Raw genomic sequence first — 19,775 nt, 5'->3', positions numbered from 1 at the left:
ACATATTTCTAATACCTCATAGTCATAGACCACTGATACGTGTCATAGTCCTTCTATACCTGTCATGCCTTTGTTTCATATTAAAAGCCCACCTCGAAAACTGAGATCTATAGAAAATATTACCTTTGTTTTATATTAAAAGTCCACCTCGAAAATTGAAACTGAGGGAGATAAAAACGGCATGTTTAACTAACCAGACACAGCTCATACTTTTGTTTTCTACGCAACATATGATCTTTAAATTTCAATATAATGCCTAACACGCACTACATCAATCTAATCACTGTAACGCCTCAACAACTTAGTGATTTAAAGCATTTAATTACAGAAAAAAAGAAAAAAAGAAGAAAAAAAAAAAAACGTAGTGATTTACTTAATTCCAAATAAGCTTTATATATTTTCTCTTAAGATCAATAAATTTTACTTTTTATTTATTAAAGGGGAATACAAGTTTTTTAACGAGAATTTAGGGGGAAAAAAATGAAAAACAAGAGTACGAATGAAAAAGAAAAAGATAAAATTAGACAACTTTTTTTAAAAAATATAATTTCAGGAGGGCATTATATAATTTTTTATATATCATGTACCTAAAACTAAAAAAATTAAGGGCCAACATGGCCCGGAGCACCCCTGGACCCATTTTGGGCTCTATTCTTCGTCATGAGTTCAAGTTTTAAAGTTGTGCAATTACGTGTAACAACTAACAAGCTAAGTTTTGACCTCTCCATTCACGTGAATATCATGGTTATTGATGGTGCCAAAGAAAATATGATCAGAAAGACCACCTTTTTTGTAAGAAATATTTGAATTTAGCATATTAATAGCTAATTTTCTACATCTGTAATGATTATGATAAAGATGATTGTTTTTGAAAATTATAGACTGATTTATTTGACCAAGTACCTAAAGTAGTAGATTTGTCTTGACCAAAAACTATATTTCTTTAAACACCAAATTGAGCAAATTCAAAATTTTGTTTTTCAATGTTATAATCTCCTTTAAAAAAAGGTGAAAGAAAAAAAAGGGAAATGATATTTTTAACGACTTTAATATCCCAACTTAAAATCGACAGATATAAAAATATGACGTGTTATTATAAAATTTTAACTTAAATAAACATCATTACTACTTTTATTTGTTTCTATAAAATACGTTAATTTCTCTTTCTTTATCTTTCAGTTTTTCATAACTTTTCATATCAACTTTCATGGTACTCAAATATAAGAATTTGATTGGTACAAAATCTAAAACAAAAACTATAATATTTTTTAATTTTTTAATACTTTACAATTTTTCTTTAAATTTCTCTCTTTGTTTTTGTTTATTGAGTCATATAGATCATTAGTTTTGATCATTATAGTAATGAACAAATGTTTATCTAATTATATGTAGGAGATGCAATCTTAAATATCTATGCCTTAGAGAGATGTAATGTGATGTATATATAAAACACATATACAATTTGATATACACGGTGATTGAAACTTTAATCGCCAACAAAGATACTATGCCTCAATTTGAATTTTTTTTTCAATTTGAAAAATGTAAGAGGGATTATTATACACGAGGGAAATTTTTCCACATTTTGTAAATAACATGGTTTATTATTATTTTCTTTTCCTCTTTACCCATTATTAGTATATATATACACAAGGACGGAACCAATGAAAACCTAAGGGGGGCATGTGCCCCCTGAGTTGGCTCGCACTCTATAATATATGTAATAATTTTTTAAATTTTTTTCATATATATGAAAAAAAATTATACACTACTGACTGGCTGCTAATCCTTCGCACATGCTCTAAATTTTGTGGTTCTTAAAATTATCTCTTTATTTGAATAATTTTTTTCTTCCGTGTCTTTTGAATTTTATAGTTATTATATTATATATATATATATTGTATTGTTTTATATATATATATATATATATATATATAAGTTAAGAATTAATCTTCCTCCTTTGACATATACAGACAAACACAAAGATTTTACCACTTTTCGGGTACAAACAACAAGATGTGTTACTTGCACACTTAAACGTCCCTTAAATGATTTAATTGCACACTTTCTCTTTTCAAATGCTTGTTGCCCACGCACACCTCACGTTCACAAAACTTGTTGCACACATTTAAATGATTTAATTGCACACTTTCTCTTTTCTCACATTATTTTGTGTGCGGTTCAAATTCTCCGACGCACACATGATAGGCGCGTGAAGTTAATTCCTTTCTGTTTTTTTTGAAAGTTAGATTTTCAATTTATAAACAGATAGGAATAGTTGGGATGGCAACGGGATGGGTTTGAAACGAGTTTTTCTAAATTCCGTCCTACCCCTTTTAATTTTTTTTAAGTCCATACCCGCCCCGAGATCCTCAACGGGTTGGATTTTCATGTCTACTCCCATCCAGTTGTGAAATATTGTGCCCCTGTGCTTGCCCAGCTAACAAATTTTTTTCTCCCACTTTTTGGAACTTAAGCTCCTGCTATTTAAATATGGAAATCCTGTAAATGATACAACATAAATGAAATAATGTATCCTAACAAAAATAAAAAAAATAACATGCACATAACATAATGCAGAAAACATAATAAACAAAAATAAAAGTTTAATACAACCAAATCACAAGAAGTTCTAAACTCCAATTTTGACCATAGCCAAAGCAAAAACAAATTTAATACCAAGTTTACATCCCAAATTAAGATTGTAAGAGATGTGTAACTGAGTAAGCCGCTAAAATGAAGTATTAATATTATATATATATATAGTTATATGCTTAGTGGGACGGGGCGGGCCCCTAGGATATGTATACTGAACCCTTACCCGCCCCGTGACCCACGATGGGTACAAAATTTGTATCTATTTCTGTCCCAACAGTATAAAAAGTGTTTCCATATCTGTTATTAACGGTACGGGACGGGGTAGTAAAAATTGACATCCCTAATGAACAGTATTACAAGTCCAAGAAAGGCAGACTGGCCCAACAACTACGTAATAGGCCAAGTGTACATTAAGCCCAATAACTCAGTTACACCCCGCCCAAGAACAGCATTCAAATGCTCAATATATGACTGTTATAGTCTTCCTTGCAATCCGGTGAACATGGGGCTCATACCCCTGCTGCGAGTCTTCAAACTTCAATTCCTCTGATCTGGTGGTTTGGCCAGAGGTCTCGCAATGCTTTGCTTGGAGTACCATTCTGAAGTTAATTCTGTCACATCCAATGTTTAATAGGGATTAATTAGTTAGTAACAGGGTCACCCGCCCACTATTAGAAAAAGTCAAAACAATATCCGTAAACGTCCCATATATGTAATTTGCTGAATCCTTAAGCATGCATGCATGTGACAACTGTCAATGTATCATTAGTTTTCTGAAGATATCTAGGTAAGATGATCCCCTTGACTCAGTCAAATGTTCTTGGAGTATTGCTGAATTTTGGTTAAAAATTTGACAAATTACTCTAGGCATGTTACACATTTTCAACATTTCTTTTTTCCTTGCATTTATCCAAAACTCAACTTGTCAATGAAAACAGGTCCTCTTAACTATCTTTTTTTGGGCACGTCCTCTAAGTTTAATAGCTTCATTGGTTAGTCTAATTCTGCCTAATTCTTGATTTTTTTTTTTTTTTTACTGACTAGATAATTCATTAACCAAACAGGAAGAAAAAATAAAAAATAAAAAAAATTGGAAAACGAAATTATTTGGGAAACGTATTTCATCGCAGTAGATTATTTACATCCAAAACTCTCGTGAAAGGAACCTAATCATAGCTGTGGTTTTAGTTAGGAATAGCAAAATCCCCATACCCGGTGGGTCCCCGCCTCACCCCACCCCTGTTATGGCGGGTTTGGGGATCCATTTATATAAATGGGGAAGGGATGGAGATTGTATTGAAATCCCGGTGGGAGACAGGGCGGGGCTGGGGGAGGGTAACTCCGCCCCTTCCCGCCCCATTTATAGTGCATTTTTACAAAACTGTCCTTACATGTTATAAAATATTACTAAATTATATAACTATATATATAATATATTCACTTCTGAAACTCTAAATCTATTCCCTCACAGTATAGTTGTTATTGGAAGAATGTTATTTATTTTGATTGATCATATTGAAAATTTTCAGACTATTCCCAAAAATGTTATATGTGATTTTGCTATAAGTTTGATCGGGTTGAAATGATATGTTTTACATTGTTATAATTGTGCTGAAACTTTATTAAATTATTAGGTTGAAAAATATTATAGTTGTGTTGATTTTGTTGAAGGTGAATTGAAATTTTAAAAAAGTTATGCGAGGCGGGGTGGGGCGGGGACAGGGGCTAATATGGCGGGATGGGGCGGGGACGGGGGAGGGGGTTGAAATTTAAAAGGATATGGAAGCGGGGATGGGAGTAAAAAAAATTGACCAGGAATGGGAATGAAGAATGAGATCCCCGTCCCACCCCGCCCCATTGCCTTGCAAACATGTCCTATAAGTTCCTTGTTTTTTTTCGGGTAGGTGTCCTCTAACTGTAATTAGATTCATTGGTTTGTCTAACTCTGCGTAACTCTTTCTTAAAATTTTCAGTTTTTTTTTTATTTTTTTATTTTTTACAACCAGATAATTCATAAAGAAAAAAAAAGGTCATTTGGATAATGAATTTATTTGTGGGAAAGAATATCACACACATTTTCAAATTTTCTTTTTCTTCGGACTAATTCAACTCACACTCAACTTGTTAATGCAAACACGTCCTGTAAGCTAGTTTCCTTCTTTAGGCAGGTGTCCTCTAAGTTTAATAGCTTCATTGGTTTGTCTAACTCTGCCCAACTCTTTTTGAAAAATTTAGAACATTTTTTTTTTTTTTTTACTACTAGATATTTCATAAAAAAACACTGGAAAATAAAATTATTTGTGAGAAAGTATGTCGGAAGATAATTAATTTAGTGAAAGGAAGTCAATGACTCAATGGTTGGTACTAATAGAAATAAATATGTACATTTTATGACAAAATTGGTCTCTAATTAACACCTTTGTTGTAGTGTTTAATCAATAGTAGTATCTAATCACCTTGTCTTAGTTTACTAATTAACAATAGAATTAATGAATAGATTGAAAATGAGACACAGGGAGTGAAAATTCTATCTTCCTTTGAACGTAGTGAATCAACATTGGCTTATTTCTCCATAATTCACAAAATACTGTAGCCTTACTCTGACAAAGTCTCGATCTCTCTATCGTTATGGTATAATAATCTCGGGTACTGTAGACTTACATGGACTTGACACAATCTCCATCTATTGTTGTAGTAATGTTATACCGTCCACAATACACATCATGCATGTGGCAATTAACGCTATGTAATGACTTATCAACGGAAAAATAGTGAGTATCCGGACTTAGCCATCATATGATGATGAGATTGGACATCATATATATATATATATAATGGGTCCCGACAATGCAATTAATCATCGTATGAGAAAGAGATTGAATGTCATGTAATGGGTCTCACGTAATGATGTAATTTGTACGGATAATACCTTGGTCATTAGAGAGTTGGGGAGGGGTAGAAAATTAGCTATTTATATATTAAATTCATACCATTTCGTACCAAAAATGGTGTTCGTGTTGGGATTTATATGTCCTGGCATAGCAAATTCCTGTTTGGATTAAAGTGACATATGTTCCTGACGTTTCTGAAATATTTATGTTTTATACAATTGGTGAATTCAATGTATTATATTTCGATTCATTATAGAATTGATAGTGTCCATTTGATTACAAGAGATATTTATATATATGTATGTAATGGCAATCAATGCATGATATATAAATAGTAATCATAAATGGTTCATAGTCAGTAATTATGGATGGACTCATAATTAATTAAGATTTGAATTGGAACCGCATTAGGTTGAGATATATTGCGAGAGCCGTCGTATGCAATTGCTCCTTATCACCGTCATGGCATTTGACTCTTAAGCATGATAAAATTATAGACTCTTTTATTAATTAATAATTACTTTGATTTGTTCGGCGGATTCTTCGGGATCCTTAGACCGATACTTTGGGTAGTTATGTAATTAATAATTAGAGGGTTATATTTTTAATATTTGCATTATTGTTACTTGTATTTATTTTGTATTGATTATGATTGATCACAAAGTAAATTCGAAGGCTTTCGTGTGTTTTTAGACAAAAAATAATCAAAGGTATCAAAATAAATATATTAATTAAGTAGTCGGATTGATGGCTTTATTTATCCGATAACTAATTATGCATAGGGGGTCAAAGTGTTATATTGACTTAGAGGCTATTTATTATTTAATTGGAGTTTAATTAATTTCTTTTAGTAGAGTAGAAATTAATTTATGAATTAATTGAATTGGGTCTGTGGACCGGGCTAATTATTAATTCATTGTAGCCAATAAAATAATAGGCCCAATGGATTCTCACTCATAGCCCAACTTGATATTGGAATCATATTAGATTTGAGACATGTAAATTAGAGATTGAGAAGGATTCGTTGTTTCCTTTTCTTTACCTTCATATTGCCTATAAATATACATGGTCTATGTATATTTGATGAGTGATTTTTAGAAGAAGGAAAAATGAATTCATTTTCTCTCTCTAGAAAATTAGGGTTTATGTTCTCAACTAATGGAGGCTCCCACAAGCCTAATTTTCCAAGGTCATTCATGGAGGCTTATGAGTGATTCCTAAAGGCAAAACAATTACTAAGAAGATGGAGACCCAAGGAGAAGGCATCTTGCTAAGGGATCTATAATAAGTGAGAATACTCACTTTAGAGGAAAGATTTAAAGGTTTACTAGACCTTTGATGTAAGTATTCAATCCATTAATTGAATGATACATCATATTTTTATTTTTGCATAAAACTTGTCTCTATGTGATGAATCAAGATTTATGAATCAAAATCATTCGAAAAGTTTTTAAACTTGCACGTTTCCCAACAGTGGTATCAGAGCATGGTTTGATTCATTACTAGAGATCATGATTTTATGAAAATTCATCATTCATGGATCCAATTTTGATATGCATATATTTATTTATTGATGTATGTTGATGTATGAATTAATATATTGATATATATTGATACATGATGATGTATGTATAATTGTGAATGGATGATGATATGTGTTTTGGGCCATGGATGAGGTTTATAGGAATATTGAATGTAATTTTATCTTTGGATGAATGTAATTAAGGCTTTGATTTAGCCGTTTGAAAGTTCAATGATGTAATTTAATTTTTTCCATTGTATTTCAAAGTGTAAATATTTTTTAAAGCAATGTAATATTCATCAAAGTGTGCTATGAAGCTTCAAGGAGGTTCAAGAGGGTTAAATTAGGCTTCAGGAATTTTCTGGAATTTTTTAGAATTTTTCTGGGATTTTTTTGAATTTTTAAAGGGCCTAATTTAATTTCTGGAATTTTTTAATTAATTTTCTGGAATTTTTCCGGCGTTTTCCCGGCGACCGGAGCGTCACCGGCGGCGAGGGCAGCATCGCAGGTGGGAGGCTGATCAGGTGAGGCACAGTACATATGCGCTTGGATCAGTAGCCATTGGATTACAATTAGAGGCTAAGAAATAATCAGGTGCTTCGCGGCTGGAATGCACCACCAATGGACTGGCGCGTGAGGACCACGCGCCAGAGGCAAGTCAGCGCCACATGGCGCATGTCAGAGCATGGAACGCGCTGGCAACTTCCCCAGCGCATGCAGGCGCGGGGGAGCGCGTGACACGCGCCCTGACCTCCTCCCAGCGCGTGCAAACGCGTGGGAGCGCGTGACACGCACTGGAAACCTCCTGGAGTGCTTGCAGGTGGTGCAGATGGGTTTTGAGGCGTCCAATTGTGTCTGGTGGCACGTGGGATCGAGTTACAGCCTCCTGCAAGTATATACAAGCATTTGGAAGACCCTCGTGCAGTGATTAGAGCAATTAAATGTTAAAAGCTAAATCCATTGGCCATTTAAATTGCTTCTGTCTGTTATTTATTTATTTAACTGATGCATGGAATAATTAATTGCTTATTATTATTATTCATGCATTGGATCCATGATATTTAATTAAATGACTTGATTTATATTAATTAAATTATGAAAATTAATTGGATTTGATTACTAATTAATTTGAGTGCACTTATTGGGAAACGAAAAATTATTTTTGTAAATTATTTTTAAAGTGTGTCTCAAATTAAATATTAGTGAATCGTTTAAAGTCCAAATATTTTCTAAATTTAATTGGATTAAAATCAAGACGTTTTGCATGCATCATATCATGTGTTTGAATAAATTGAAAACCCTAATTATGAATGATTAAAAATTGAGTAGGAGCGGGGATTTTTATACATTGCCCCATGGCCTTCGTTATTAACACCATTGTAATTAGATCTTCAAAAATAAGGCCCCACGCATGATTTGAAGAGTCTTAATATTACAAGAATGGTTGTCTCATGAAAATTAAAATATTAAATGTTCATTGTAATTAGATCTTTAAAAATAAGGCCCTACGCATGATTTGAAGAGTTTAGATTATAATGACAAGATATTTAATGTTTTATTTTTTATTAGAGTTTTAATAACGTTATACACTCAATCTAAAATCAATAGTGTTAGCTCCCCAACGGAGTGGTCTATATTAGGTGATTTTAGAAAGGCTAAACATAATCGGGAATCATTTCATATAGATAAACAAGGCATTGTCTTAAGAGATATGGAGATGATGGGATTTGTCCGCCAATAGTAATAATGAACTTCGCCAACCGAATAAGTTATTGGCGTATTGGTTATCCGATTTTTCATGCAGTGGTTAAGGGACCCACATATTATTATTTTAATGGAAGTGCTCACCTAATAGCAAATGAATCTCTACAATAGTAATAATGAACTCCTCCAACAGGATAAGTTATTGACATATTGATTAGTTGATTTATTATGCTACAGAGTTGAGGGACCCGCATTAATTAAAAGGGATTGTTCACCAATAATGATAATAATCTCTTGTTCGATTGAGATTTATTATATTATGTGGTAAACAAACTCATTTTAATTTTAAATATGCATGACAGTATTAATAATTCACCTTGCATATTGTATGAATGCATTTATATTCAATTTAATTATGTCTAATCCAGTTTATCTGCTTGCTTACATATTCAATGTAACTGGACCTCATTAATATTGACTGGGAAAGGAATTTAGATATTTTATTCACAACGTAAGGGTACAAACGTATTTACTACTTCTAAACCTAATCCTTTTACTTTAAGATACCCAAGAGAATATTAATGCTTTGAATAAGTGAAATAAGGCAAATGAGATGACTTGGTGCAATATTCTAGAGTTTATCTCGAATATGCTCCAAAGCTAACATTTACATTATTTTATTTTCTTCAAGCATCATGTTAAATGTCAATATGATGTTTTGGTGAGATTAAATAGGGCATATGCCTACGTACTATTTCAGACTTGAACACCATCAAGATAGCCTAAGGAACTCTAGTATGAAATCGAATTTTGGAAAATGATTGTTTATTATTTAAAAATTAGCTGGAGATCAATAGAGCTGACTTGGGTGGTAAGTTTCAAGTTGACATGATGATTGTCTTGTTACCAAACTCGTTCGACTCCTTTAGAGTGAACTAAATAAGGAATCAGTTTGAGTTCATACTCGCTGATATTCTTATAGAATTGGTAACAAATGAAAGGATAATCAAATAGTATAAGTATTCCTATCAATCTAACCTAGTCTATACGATCTTCTTCTAGGCCCAAGTGGAAGGGCAAAGTAAAGAAGAAAGATGATAATAGGACTAGGCTAGTACAAAACATGGATATCCAAAAGGTTAAAGGGAAAAAGGCAGTGTATGTTGAGGGCAAATTAAATTGTTTCTTTTGCTGCTAACGAAGACACTAAAGGACGAACTGTCTAAGCAATGACGTGGCATAGGAAAATATATATTTAATCATTAAGCCATGTTATGTGGTTGTATCTATTAATTCCTGATGGATAGATTCTGGAGCCACTAAACATTTTTGCAATTCGTTGCAAGGATTTCAGGAATCCAGAAGCCTCGATGATATGGAATATATTTGTACCTGACCTGATGTCAAGGTTATAGCTAAGTCAGTGGGAGTTTTACATCAGAAATTAGAGAGTATGAGGATATTAGCATTAGAGAACTATCTTTATGCATAGAAGTTAGACGCTATGTTATTCTTGTTTCATTTGTGGTTTATAAAAAACTGTGTTGTTATTTTGTAAAATTGGTTTTATAAAATTGAATAGATATGCGATTACTTCTGGTGCATTGAAAGATGGTTAATATACTATAATCACAAACTCTTAATATTTGCAGGATGTAGAAACTAATGTTGCATATCTAGATTGAATGTTAAGAGAAAATTTGTTATTCTTGACTCATTGTATTTTTTGGTGTCAATATTTGGGTTGTAATCAATCAAAATGAGATTCAAAGATTGGTTAAAGAAGGTTTATTACCTAGTGAGGCAGAGGAGCCTAAACCAAACTTGTGAATCCTGTTTTGAAAGATAGATAACTCTAAGGGCTTAATCAGCCAAATGAAATAGACATAAAGAACAATTGGAGTCGGTACACACAGACACGTGTGGTCTTATGAACATCTAAGCAAGATTACTCACGTTTTGGATAAACTTACCTGTTGCGACACAAGTCTTATACTTTTGGTATATTCCGAGAGGGTCAAGACTGATATAGAGCACAAATTAGGTAAACTTATCAAGACATTTCAATCTGATCGAGGATATGAGTATTTCTTGGGATAGTGCAAAGACTATATGGTCAATGAGGGTGTTGTGTACCAGTTTTCCGCAATTGACGCTAAATGCATTTAGGTGTCAAATAGGAATAACAGAATTCCACTTAACATGGTTAGATCTATGATCAGTTATGCCACATTATCTCTTTCATTTAAGAGTTTAGCGTTAATGACATTGATGCGCATTATGAACTGCATTCCATCTTAGTCTGTCTCAAGGATACCGTTGAGCTGTGTTTTTGACTAAATCTTAGTTTGAATCACATGCACATATGGGGTAGTTTTGCACATGTGCGCTTGATATGGACAAGTAAGTTGGAAACAGATCATACGCATGATAGATTTGATAGCTACTCTAAAAGTCACTAGGATGGATTATTTTATGATCTCAATGATAAAAGTTGATTGTTTACACTCACTGTTTATCTATAGGAGGATCATATTATGAATTACATACCTAGTAGCATAATGTTAGAGAATATGGTATGAGTACCAGATGTACCACATGTGAACACACTTATTATAGAGATTGAGAATAATAAATGAATTCCCTATTGATGCGTCAGCATTATCTAGTACACAGATTCCTGCATCGGTACATTAATGTAGTGGGAGAATTATCATCCAATCCGACAGAATCATGTTTTTAGGTGAGACCATTATGGACATCCCTGTTAAACATGAGTTGGACCCAGTAAGCTACACGGAAGCGTGAACCGATATGGATACAGATCTTTTTGGCGAGTTACTATAAAATCAGAGTTGGAATCTATGTATTCTAATAAATTCTGGGATCTTGTAGAACTTTCTAGTAGGGTGATTCCTATGGAAGGCAAGTTAATCTACAAAAAGATACCAGAAGATTTTTTTAGTGAATAAATCATGAGTGTACAAGGGAATGTCATTATTTTTCTGATTCTATATATATATATGACATCATACTCATTTAGAATGATATGGAAGTTTTGTCATCGATAAAGAGGTAGTTGTTCAATTACTTTTAAATGAAGGATTTTCAAGATGTAAGCTTATTCCTAGGATCAAGCTTTTGCAAGATCAGGTTAAAAGGAAAATAGGTTTATCTTAATAATCCTACATTAGAAAAGTTTTTATTAAGTTTGGTATGCATAACTCAAAGAATGAGTTCTTGCTTTATTGATATAAATTGCTCTCTCTAGTAAGTAGTTTTTCAAGACTGGCAGAGGAGATTGAGCAAATGAGACTGGAACTATATACTTTGGCATATGGGAGTCTCATATATGCCGTGGTCTATACCGAACAGGACATCCGCTACATTGCAGGGATAGTCAGATGATATCAGTTTAATCCTGAACTTGATAACTGATCTGTTGTGAAAAATATCATTAAGTACCTAAGGAGAACCAATGATATCATACTCATTTATGGATGTGATGATATGGTCCTAGTCAGGTATGCTAGTTCTGATTTTCAATCAGAAGTAGATACTATGAGGTTCATGACTTAGTATATGTTCACTTAATGGAAGGGAAATCAGTTGGTAGATTGTTAAGCAGATTTCAACTGCTGACTCAAACCTGCAGGTGGAATATATTGCAGCCTTAAAGGCGGCAAATGAAGCCTATTGGTTTGATCTCACTGATTTGGAGGTTGTGGAGTATACTAGCCTACCTATTGAGCTATGTTGTGACAATAGTGCAAAAGTAGTCCAAACCAATGACCAAAGGTTCTATAGAGGAACAAGATACACTGAGAGGAAGTATCATGTTCTACATGATATTGTCCGGTAAGAAAATGTACTTGTAGCTAGAACATTGCATTGGAACACAACTTTGTTGATCCATTATCAAAGGTGTCATTGATCAATAATTTTGATCATCATCTGGATAACATTGGAGTTAGGTGCAATTTGAATTGGCTATGAGGGCAAGTGGGAGCTGTTGGGATTTATATGCCCTGGCATAGCAAATTCCTGTTTGGATTAAAGTGACATATGTTCCTGACGTTTCTGAAATATTTATGTTTTATACAATTGGTGAATTCAATGTATTATATTTCGATTCATTATAGAATTGATAGTATCCATTTGATTACAAGAGATATTTATATATATGTATGTAATGGCAATAAATGCATGATATATAAATAGTAATCATAAATGGTTCATAGTCGGTAATTATGGATGGACTCATAATTAATTAAAATTTGAACTGGAACCGCATTAGGTTGAGATATATTGCGAGAGCCGTCGTATGCAATTGCTCCCTATCACCGTCATGGCATTTGACTCTTAAGTATGATAAAATTATAGACTCTTTTATTAATTAATAATTACTTTGATTTGTTCGGCGGATTCTTCGGGATCCTTAGACCGACACTTTGGGTAGTTATGTAATTAATAATTAGAGGGTTATATTTTCAATATTTGCATCATTGCTACTTGTATTTATTTTGTATTGATTATGGTTGATCACAAAGTAAATTCGAAGGCCTTCGTGTGTTTTTAGACAAAATGATTTATTATATATTTATTTATTTAAATTATTATTTTTGTCAAACAAATGTTTTATTGTGATCGAGCCAGAAATAATCAAAGATATCAAAATAAATATATTAATTAAGTAGTCGGATTGATGACTTTATTTATCCGATAACTAATTATGCATAGGGGGTCAAAGTGTTATATTGACTTAGAGGTTATTTATTATTTAATTGGAATTCAATTAATTTCTTTTAGTGGAGTAGAAATTAATTTATAAATTAATTGAATTGGGTCCGTGGACCGGGCCAATTATTAATTCATTGTAGCCAATAAAATAATAGGCCCAATGGATTCTCACTCATAGCCCAACTTGATATTGGAATCATATTAGATTTGAGACATGTAAATTAGAGATTGAGAAGGATTCGTTGTTTCCTTTTCTTTACCTTTATGTTGCCTATAAATATACATGGTTTATGTATATTTGATGAGTGATTTTTAGAAGAAGGAAAAAGGAATTTATTTTCTCTCTCTAGAAAATTAGGGTTTATGTTCTCATCTAATGGAGGCTCCCACAAGCCTAATTTTCCAAGGTCATTCATGGAGGCTTATGAGTGATTGCTAAAGGCAAAACAATTACTAAGAAGATGGAGATTCAAGGAGAAGGTATCTTACTAAGAGATTTACAATAAGTGAGAACACTCACTTTAGAGGAAAGATTTAAAGGTTTACTCATACCTTTGATGTAAGTATTCAATCCATTAATTGAATGATACATCATATTTTTATTTTTGCATAAAACTTGTCTCTATGTGATGAATCAAGATCTATGAATCAAAATCCCTCAAAAAGTTTTTAAACTTGCACGTTTCCCAACAGTTCGTCCTCGTGTTTTCTTTGCATTAGGAATAACCACAATTTTTCACATTAATGGAGTATTTGGAATCATAAAAAGGGGACTAAAATTGTAACATAGATAGTCGTTAACAGGCGGTCAAATCTTCAATTGTAGACTACAAACTTAGAACTCGTGACCTCTTAATAATTTCCTAATTAAACCACCCAACTTCATGCATGCATCGGCCATAAGCTTGCACCAAAAAGAGCAACATGTTATACGGCTATAAATGCGCATGCATTGATTATTAATAATTTGAGATTCAACCTAAACAATTAATCCTAAATATTCAACATTATCTTTAAAGAGAAATAATGAGGAGGCGATGGAATGGAGAGTGAAAGCTCCCCATCCACACATTACTTGGCGTGAGATCCATTTTTGGGACCCACACACACAAGTGTGCGGATGGGGAGTCTTCTTGCTCTCCATTCAGCTCGCCTTTTCGGCCAGCCTATCTGTAAGCTTATTTTAGAATTGTACAGAGATGAAAGTTTGAGTCTAAATTTTATATTAAATTGAATAAGAGTATAAGTGAATCATTAAGTGACTTAGAATTGAAATGAAAATTTTAAAATTAGGAGTTTAGTGTTAAAAGAAAATTATAAAGCCTATTTATATTTGTAAAAATTATATTTTAGTTGACTATGTATTGATATGGAAGAGTAATTTTTGTTATAACTTGCCCAATTAAACAAGAAAAAACTTCAATAATTGGCAAGTTTGAAATTATATCACTAGGTTGTTGAGAAATTATAATGGTTAGATGATGTAGTACGTAATATATTAGTAGCTAGTGAATTAAAGATCATGCATTGCAAGCTAGCCTAGAAAACAAAAGCATGTTGTCCTACCTGTCTCTGCCTTGTTAAACATGTATTTGTTCCTCATGGACTGTGACTGTTGTTTGACTGTAACAGCTTTGTTGTAGTCTTTGATATTGCTCCCTTATCTGTTGGAACCTGTTTGTACATCTTTCTTATATATATAATGTTGAGGGAGAGAGTAATATTGGTTTATTAAGATCAACAGAAATGATAAATATTACTTTTTTTTTTTTCGTGATATTTATTTGGAATGAAAGAGTAACTAAGATGAATCCATCTCTATGGTGACAGTGGAAAACTAACCCCAAAATTAACTACAGTTTATATATATATATATATATATATATATATATATATATATTCATTATACAACTTCCATTTTTTTTTTTTTTTTTCTCAGATCACAAAATTAGTCCCGCCTAAATTAATAATTCTGGGTCGGCACCTGGTGCGTATATATAATTTTATGTATGGCCAAAACAGGTAAACATTATAGTTCGGAAATTGTCAACCGAGTCTGTTTACAGCTGTAGGATGTATTGACACTTGACCCAAATTCGACCACAGAAATGTATATGAGGATATATGTCAACATAATCGGCTTGTCCAATCACTTTAAGAATCATTTCTCCAAAACAATGTTACGAAGCACATGCATGCAATCTCATACTAAGAGATGCCATCTAAGACTCTTCATATTCTTTCTCAAAGCACGTACGTCAAACATATATGCATATATATATATATACATATATATATATGCCACACTAGTTATTTTGAAATTGGCAATCTGAATATAATAAAATACAAGTGCTTATTCTTGAAATTACCCTTTGAAAGTAATTTGAGCATTCTGTGTTTTTATAAGACTAATCCGAACTCGATATATATGTTAGGTGACCAACAATGTTGGCTCAGATTCATTGATGGCATGAATCTGGACTTGGAACAATATTGATTTCTTCTCTCCAACATCGAACATAACATTCGAATTTAAAGTTCATATATTGCGTAGAAAACAAAAGCATGAGGGAGTATTTTCTTTAATGGGATGGTGATGACACGATCACAAGTGTCACTGGTCTAAGATGTATTAGAAATCTGTCAGAGCAACATTACATCAAACACATGCAATCGGAATTAAAAGATGCCATCCGAGAATCGTATTTCAATTTCATAGTCAAACATATATATATATATATATAAAAACCAGCAATTGTGAACATAATAAAATACAACTACTTATTCTTGAAATTACCCTTTTTTAAAGTTAAAACAAATTAATTTGTGATTTATGTGTTTGTATAAAAGACTACACTTTACTTGACATGTATTGGTTATTTCATAACGGTAATCCACAATATCTTGTTCGGAACTTCCGATAAGCAGTGGATAATATTAAATTAAAACATTTAGTTTTTTTATATAAATAAGTCATCCTTGCCTTACATATATACTATTTATTTCCGACATGAATTTTCTATCTCCATTAAGTTTAACTTTTTAAAGTAATTTTTAATAATTTCATCACACGTTATCTTTGGTTTCTCTTCCCGTCTCTTACATTCTACTCAAATTAAACTTTATAACCTTACCTTTACATCTATAGGTCTCTGATGTATGTGTCCAAACCATTCCATTCCATTTTACTTTTTCTTGTTTTCTAGTTGATGAGTGCCTTTCAATCTTACTAGGTATATCACTTCATCCTTTTGTATTATTAATTTTAAATAACAAAAGTGGTTATTTTGAATAATCCACCTTCAGGTGTAATCATTATATTATCAATACTCTAATTTTTATTAAATTTACATTTTGTATATTCTGTTTTAATAAAAAAATAATTATTAATGTTAATTTTTTTTTTAAAAAGATGATATTAGTTGACCAAAAAATTATCTTAGATTTAATGATGAGCATGAGCACTTGAAACAATATTTATTTCTTCTCTCCAACATACATTATATATATATATATATATATATATATATATATATATATATATAATAATAATAATAATAATAAAATAATTATTAATGTTAATTTTTTTTTTAAAAAGATGATATTAGTTGACCAAAAAATTATCTTAGATTTAATGATGAGCATGAGCACTTGAAACAATATTTATTTCTTCTCTCCAACATACATATATATATATATATATATCTAAGATAATTTTTTGGTCAACTAATATCATCTTTTTTAAAAAAAAAATTAACATTAATAATTATATATATATATATATATATTTATTGGGAAAGTTATTTTCTTCTCTCCAATATTGAAACATAACACATAAATGAAAATGAAAACATCTATCAACTCCACGACTAGCTTTAGAAAACGACAGTAACCAAGCTATCTTACACCTCTTAATTTGTTCACCCAAATATTAAATTTAGTTCCCACTACCATTACCATATATACACCAAATTATTCATTAAAAAAATAAAAAAATAAAAATAAATAAAAACTTTCTTTCATCAAATATATATTCTCCAATTTCGCCTGCCCAATATTATCGCCATTAGGAGATTTGAATAGAAAATTTCCCGCCTAGGACACAGAGCCATATATATGATCGATATATAACATAGAAGATAATATAATTTGATCGATGATGGATGATCATGTCCAATATTGAGGCCGCCCCAAAAATGAGCTAGCCTTGATTGTTATAGTAGTTGGGATTACTTTGGAAACTCTGTGGAGTAGTAGTAGTACATGATATGAAATTTTGTTGTGATGATTGTTGTGTCATTTCCGAGCAAATCAGTCCGGCGTCGAGGTTTGGTTGCTCGCATTGCATGTGCATTGTGACGATCTCGGATTGTGCCATAGCTAATTGTGCTTGGAGCTCAATGACTTGCTTCTGAAGTTGACAAATCAATCCGGTACATCCATAAACAGGATCTCTCACCCTCGCATTCGCCTCGTACACCATGCTACTCACCGCGTCTGCCCTCTCGTACTCCGGAAGTTCCTGAGAATTAATACAAACTAATTCCGGTGCTAATAATTTTAACTACTATATATATTTTTTTGGTAATTAAGTAAAATTTTAAATAATAATTGAACTGTCAAGAAAAATTAATTATATTGCTAACTAATAGTATTAAATTCTATTTACGAAAAAAAAAAAAAAATAGTATTAATTCTATACAATTAAACCTATACCTATTATTATCAACAACTACATATATATTCCTGAACTGATCATATATATTAAAGTAAATTTAGCTATTATCTTAAGATTAACTTCTGCATCAATCTACTACATATATATAGTATATAATTAAACCAAGTATACCTACTATATATATGGACATATCCTAGGCTTACTGTGAATGTATACATATAAAGTAGGTACCTGTAAGACCTTGATGACGTTGCTGGCGCCGAAAATGCGATGAGCAGTGGTGAACTTGAGTGGGTCAGTGGGAGGAAAGTATGGTGCCAACAAGCATTTGTCTGCACATTTACGCCTTAGGGTTTTACATGCAGCACAAGGGCTCATTACAACATGAGATGATGGAGTACTTACATTAGTAGCAGGAGAAGATATTGATGAAGAAGATATAAGAAAGCCAGAAGGAGATGTTGTGTTCATGGTAATTCTTGCACTTTTGCCACTACTCTTCTCCATCTTACAGACTATGAAAGATATATATATATATATATATGAGTTTACTGGTAGGTAATGTAGATGGCATTATAGATACTTCATTCATTTTTTGGGGGCAAATTAGAGCAGTGACACTCGCTCTCGCTCAATTAGACCATTGAATAATGCCTTACTAAACCTTACATAACTCTCACCAAATGTCAACACTTCAAGCCCACCAATCACAAAAAATGTGCTACTTAAATTTTATTTAGGTGAAGATGAATCATATGGAATATTTAAAAAATATGTATATATTTTATCCTCCAAAAACTCATACAGCGATTTATTTTTATTAAAAATTGAACCTTAATCTCTCATTTGAGGAGCGTAAGAAAAAGGTTTTTAAGCCTAAATGTCACAAACGCAACTTATACTTAGGTCTTCACTAGTGAGATCTACAACATATTTATTGTGTCAATTTATTATTAGTCCATATTAACAGTGAATATGTTGTAAATCCTCACTAATAAAGACCTAAGTATTATCTGACATTTTATGTGCAGTCCAAATTCATCTCAAACTGGGCCAAATTTTGGAGTCGGGCAATATACTGAACTAATCAGAAATATTGACCAAAATCTTCAACTCTCTTCATTGCTAACTCTTAAAGGGAGTGAATAAGAAAAGCTACCAACAAAAGCCCACTACCGATTTGCAATTCAAAGCCTACAATTGCACGGGCCAAGGTCTCAAGAGTCCAATTAAAAGTTAAAACCCCTTTTGGAGCATGGAAGATTGTGATAACATAATAAGATGCAGAAATCAACTTTATATAGACTCAAAAACTATTATTCTTTTATTTGAAAGAGTCCAAAACATTGCACCAAGTTGAGGAATCGAAGTTTCTTCTCCATTAGATACATTAAAGTGGGGTTCAATATATTTTTAAATTAAAAACTATTTATTCTTTTTTTGAAGTCTTTCTGAAGGAGTTTATAACTTAATAGAAAATGAATTTACTCAATTTCGTGTCTAAGGGAATTTGATTTTTAACTTTCTTATCACCTAACAACCTATGGATTGTAGTAATTTAAAATAAAATAGGCAAATGGTAGTTTCTGTTTAATTGCCTAAAGTCTAGGTGTTACAAATCCTACATCGGATTCGGATAAAA

At 32.0% G+C, this 19,775-nt stretch overlaps 1 protein-coding gene across 1 annotated transcript; it reads right to left on the bottom strand.

The window, feature by feature from the left end:
• Positions 1-17,268: 17,268 nt before the first annotated feature.
• On the bottom strand, positions 17,269-18,532 carry LOC132268428 (LOB domain-containing protein 1-like). The gene is made up of 2 exons (XM_059769276.1): positions 18,365-18,532; positions 17,269-17,977 (listed from the first exon to the last, which is right to left on the bottom strand). Exons 1-2 carry the CDS (start codon positions 18,509-18,511, stop codon positions 17,657-17,659), a joined length of 468 nt encoding a protein of 155 aa, XP_059625259.1. The 5' UTR covers positions 18,512-18,532; the 3' UTR covers positions 17,269-17,656.
• Positions 18,533-19,775: the final 1,243 nt, after the last annotated feature.

This window comes from Cornus florida, unplaced genomic scaffold (genome assembly GCF_030987335.1).
Source record: "Cornus florida cultivar Cherokee Brave unplaced genomic scaffold, ASM3098733v1 CherokeeBrave_3.0.0_Hap2_Chr08, whole genome shotgun sequence".
Taxonomy (NCBI): Eukaryota; Viridiplantae; Streptophyta; class Magnoliopsida; order Cornales; family Cornaceae; genus Cornus; species Cornus florida.
The sequence above is the reverse complement of the archived record's forward strand: the minus strand, read 5'-3'. Positions and strand labels throughout refer to the sequence as shown.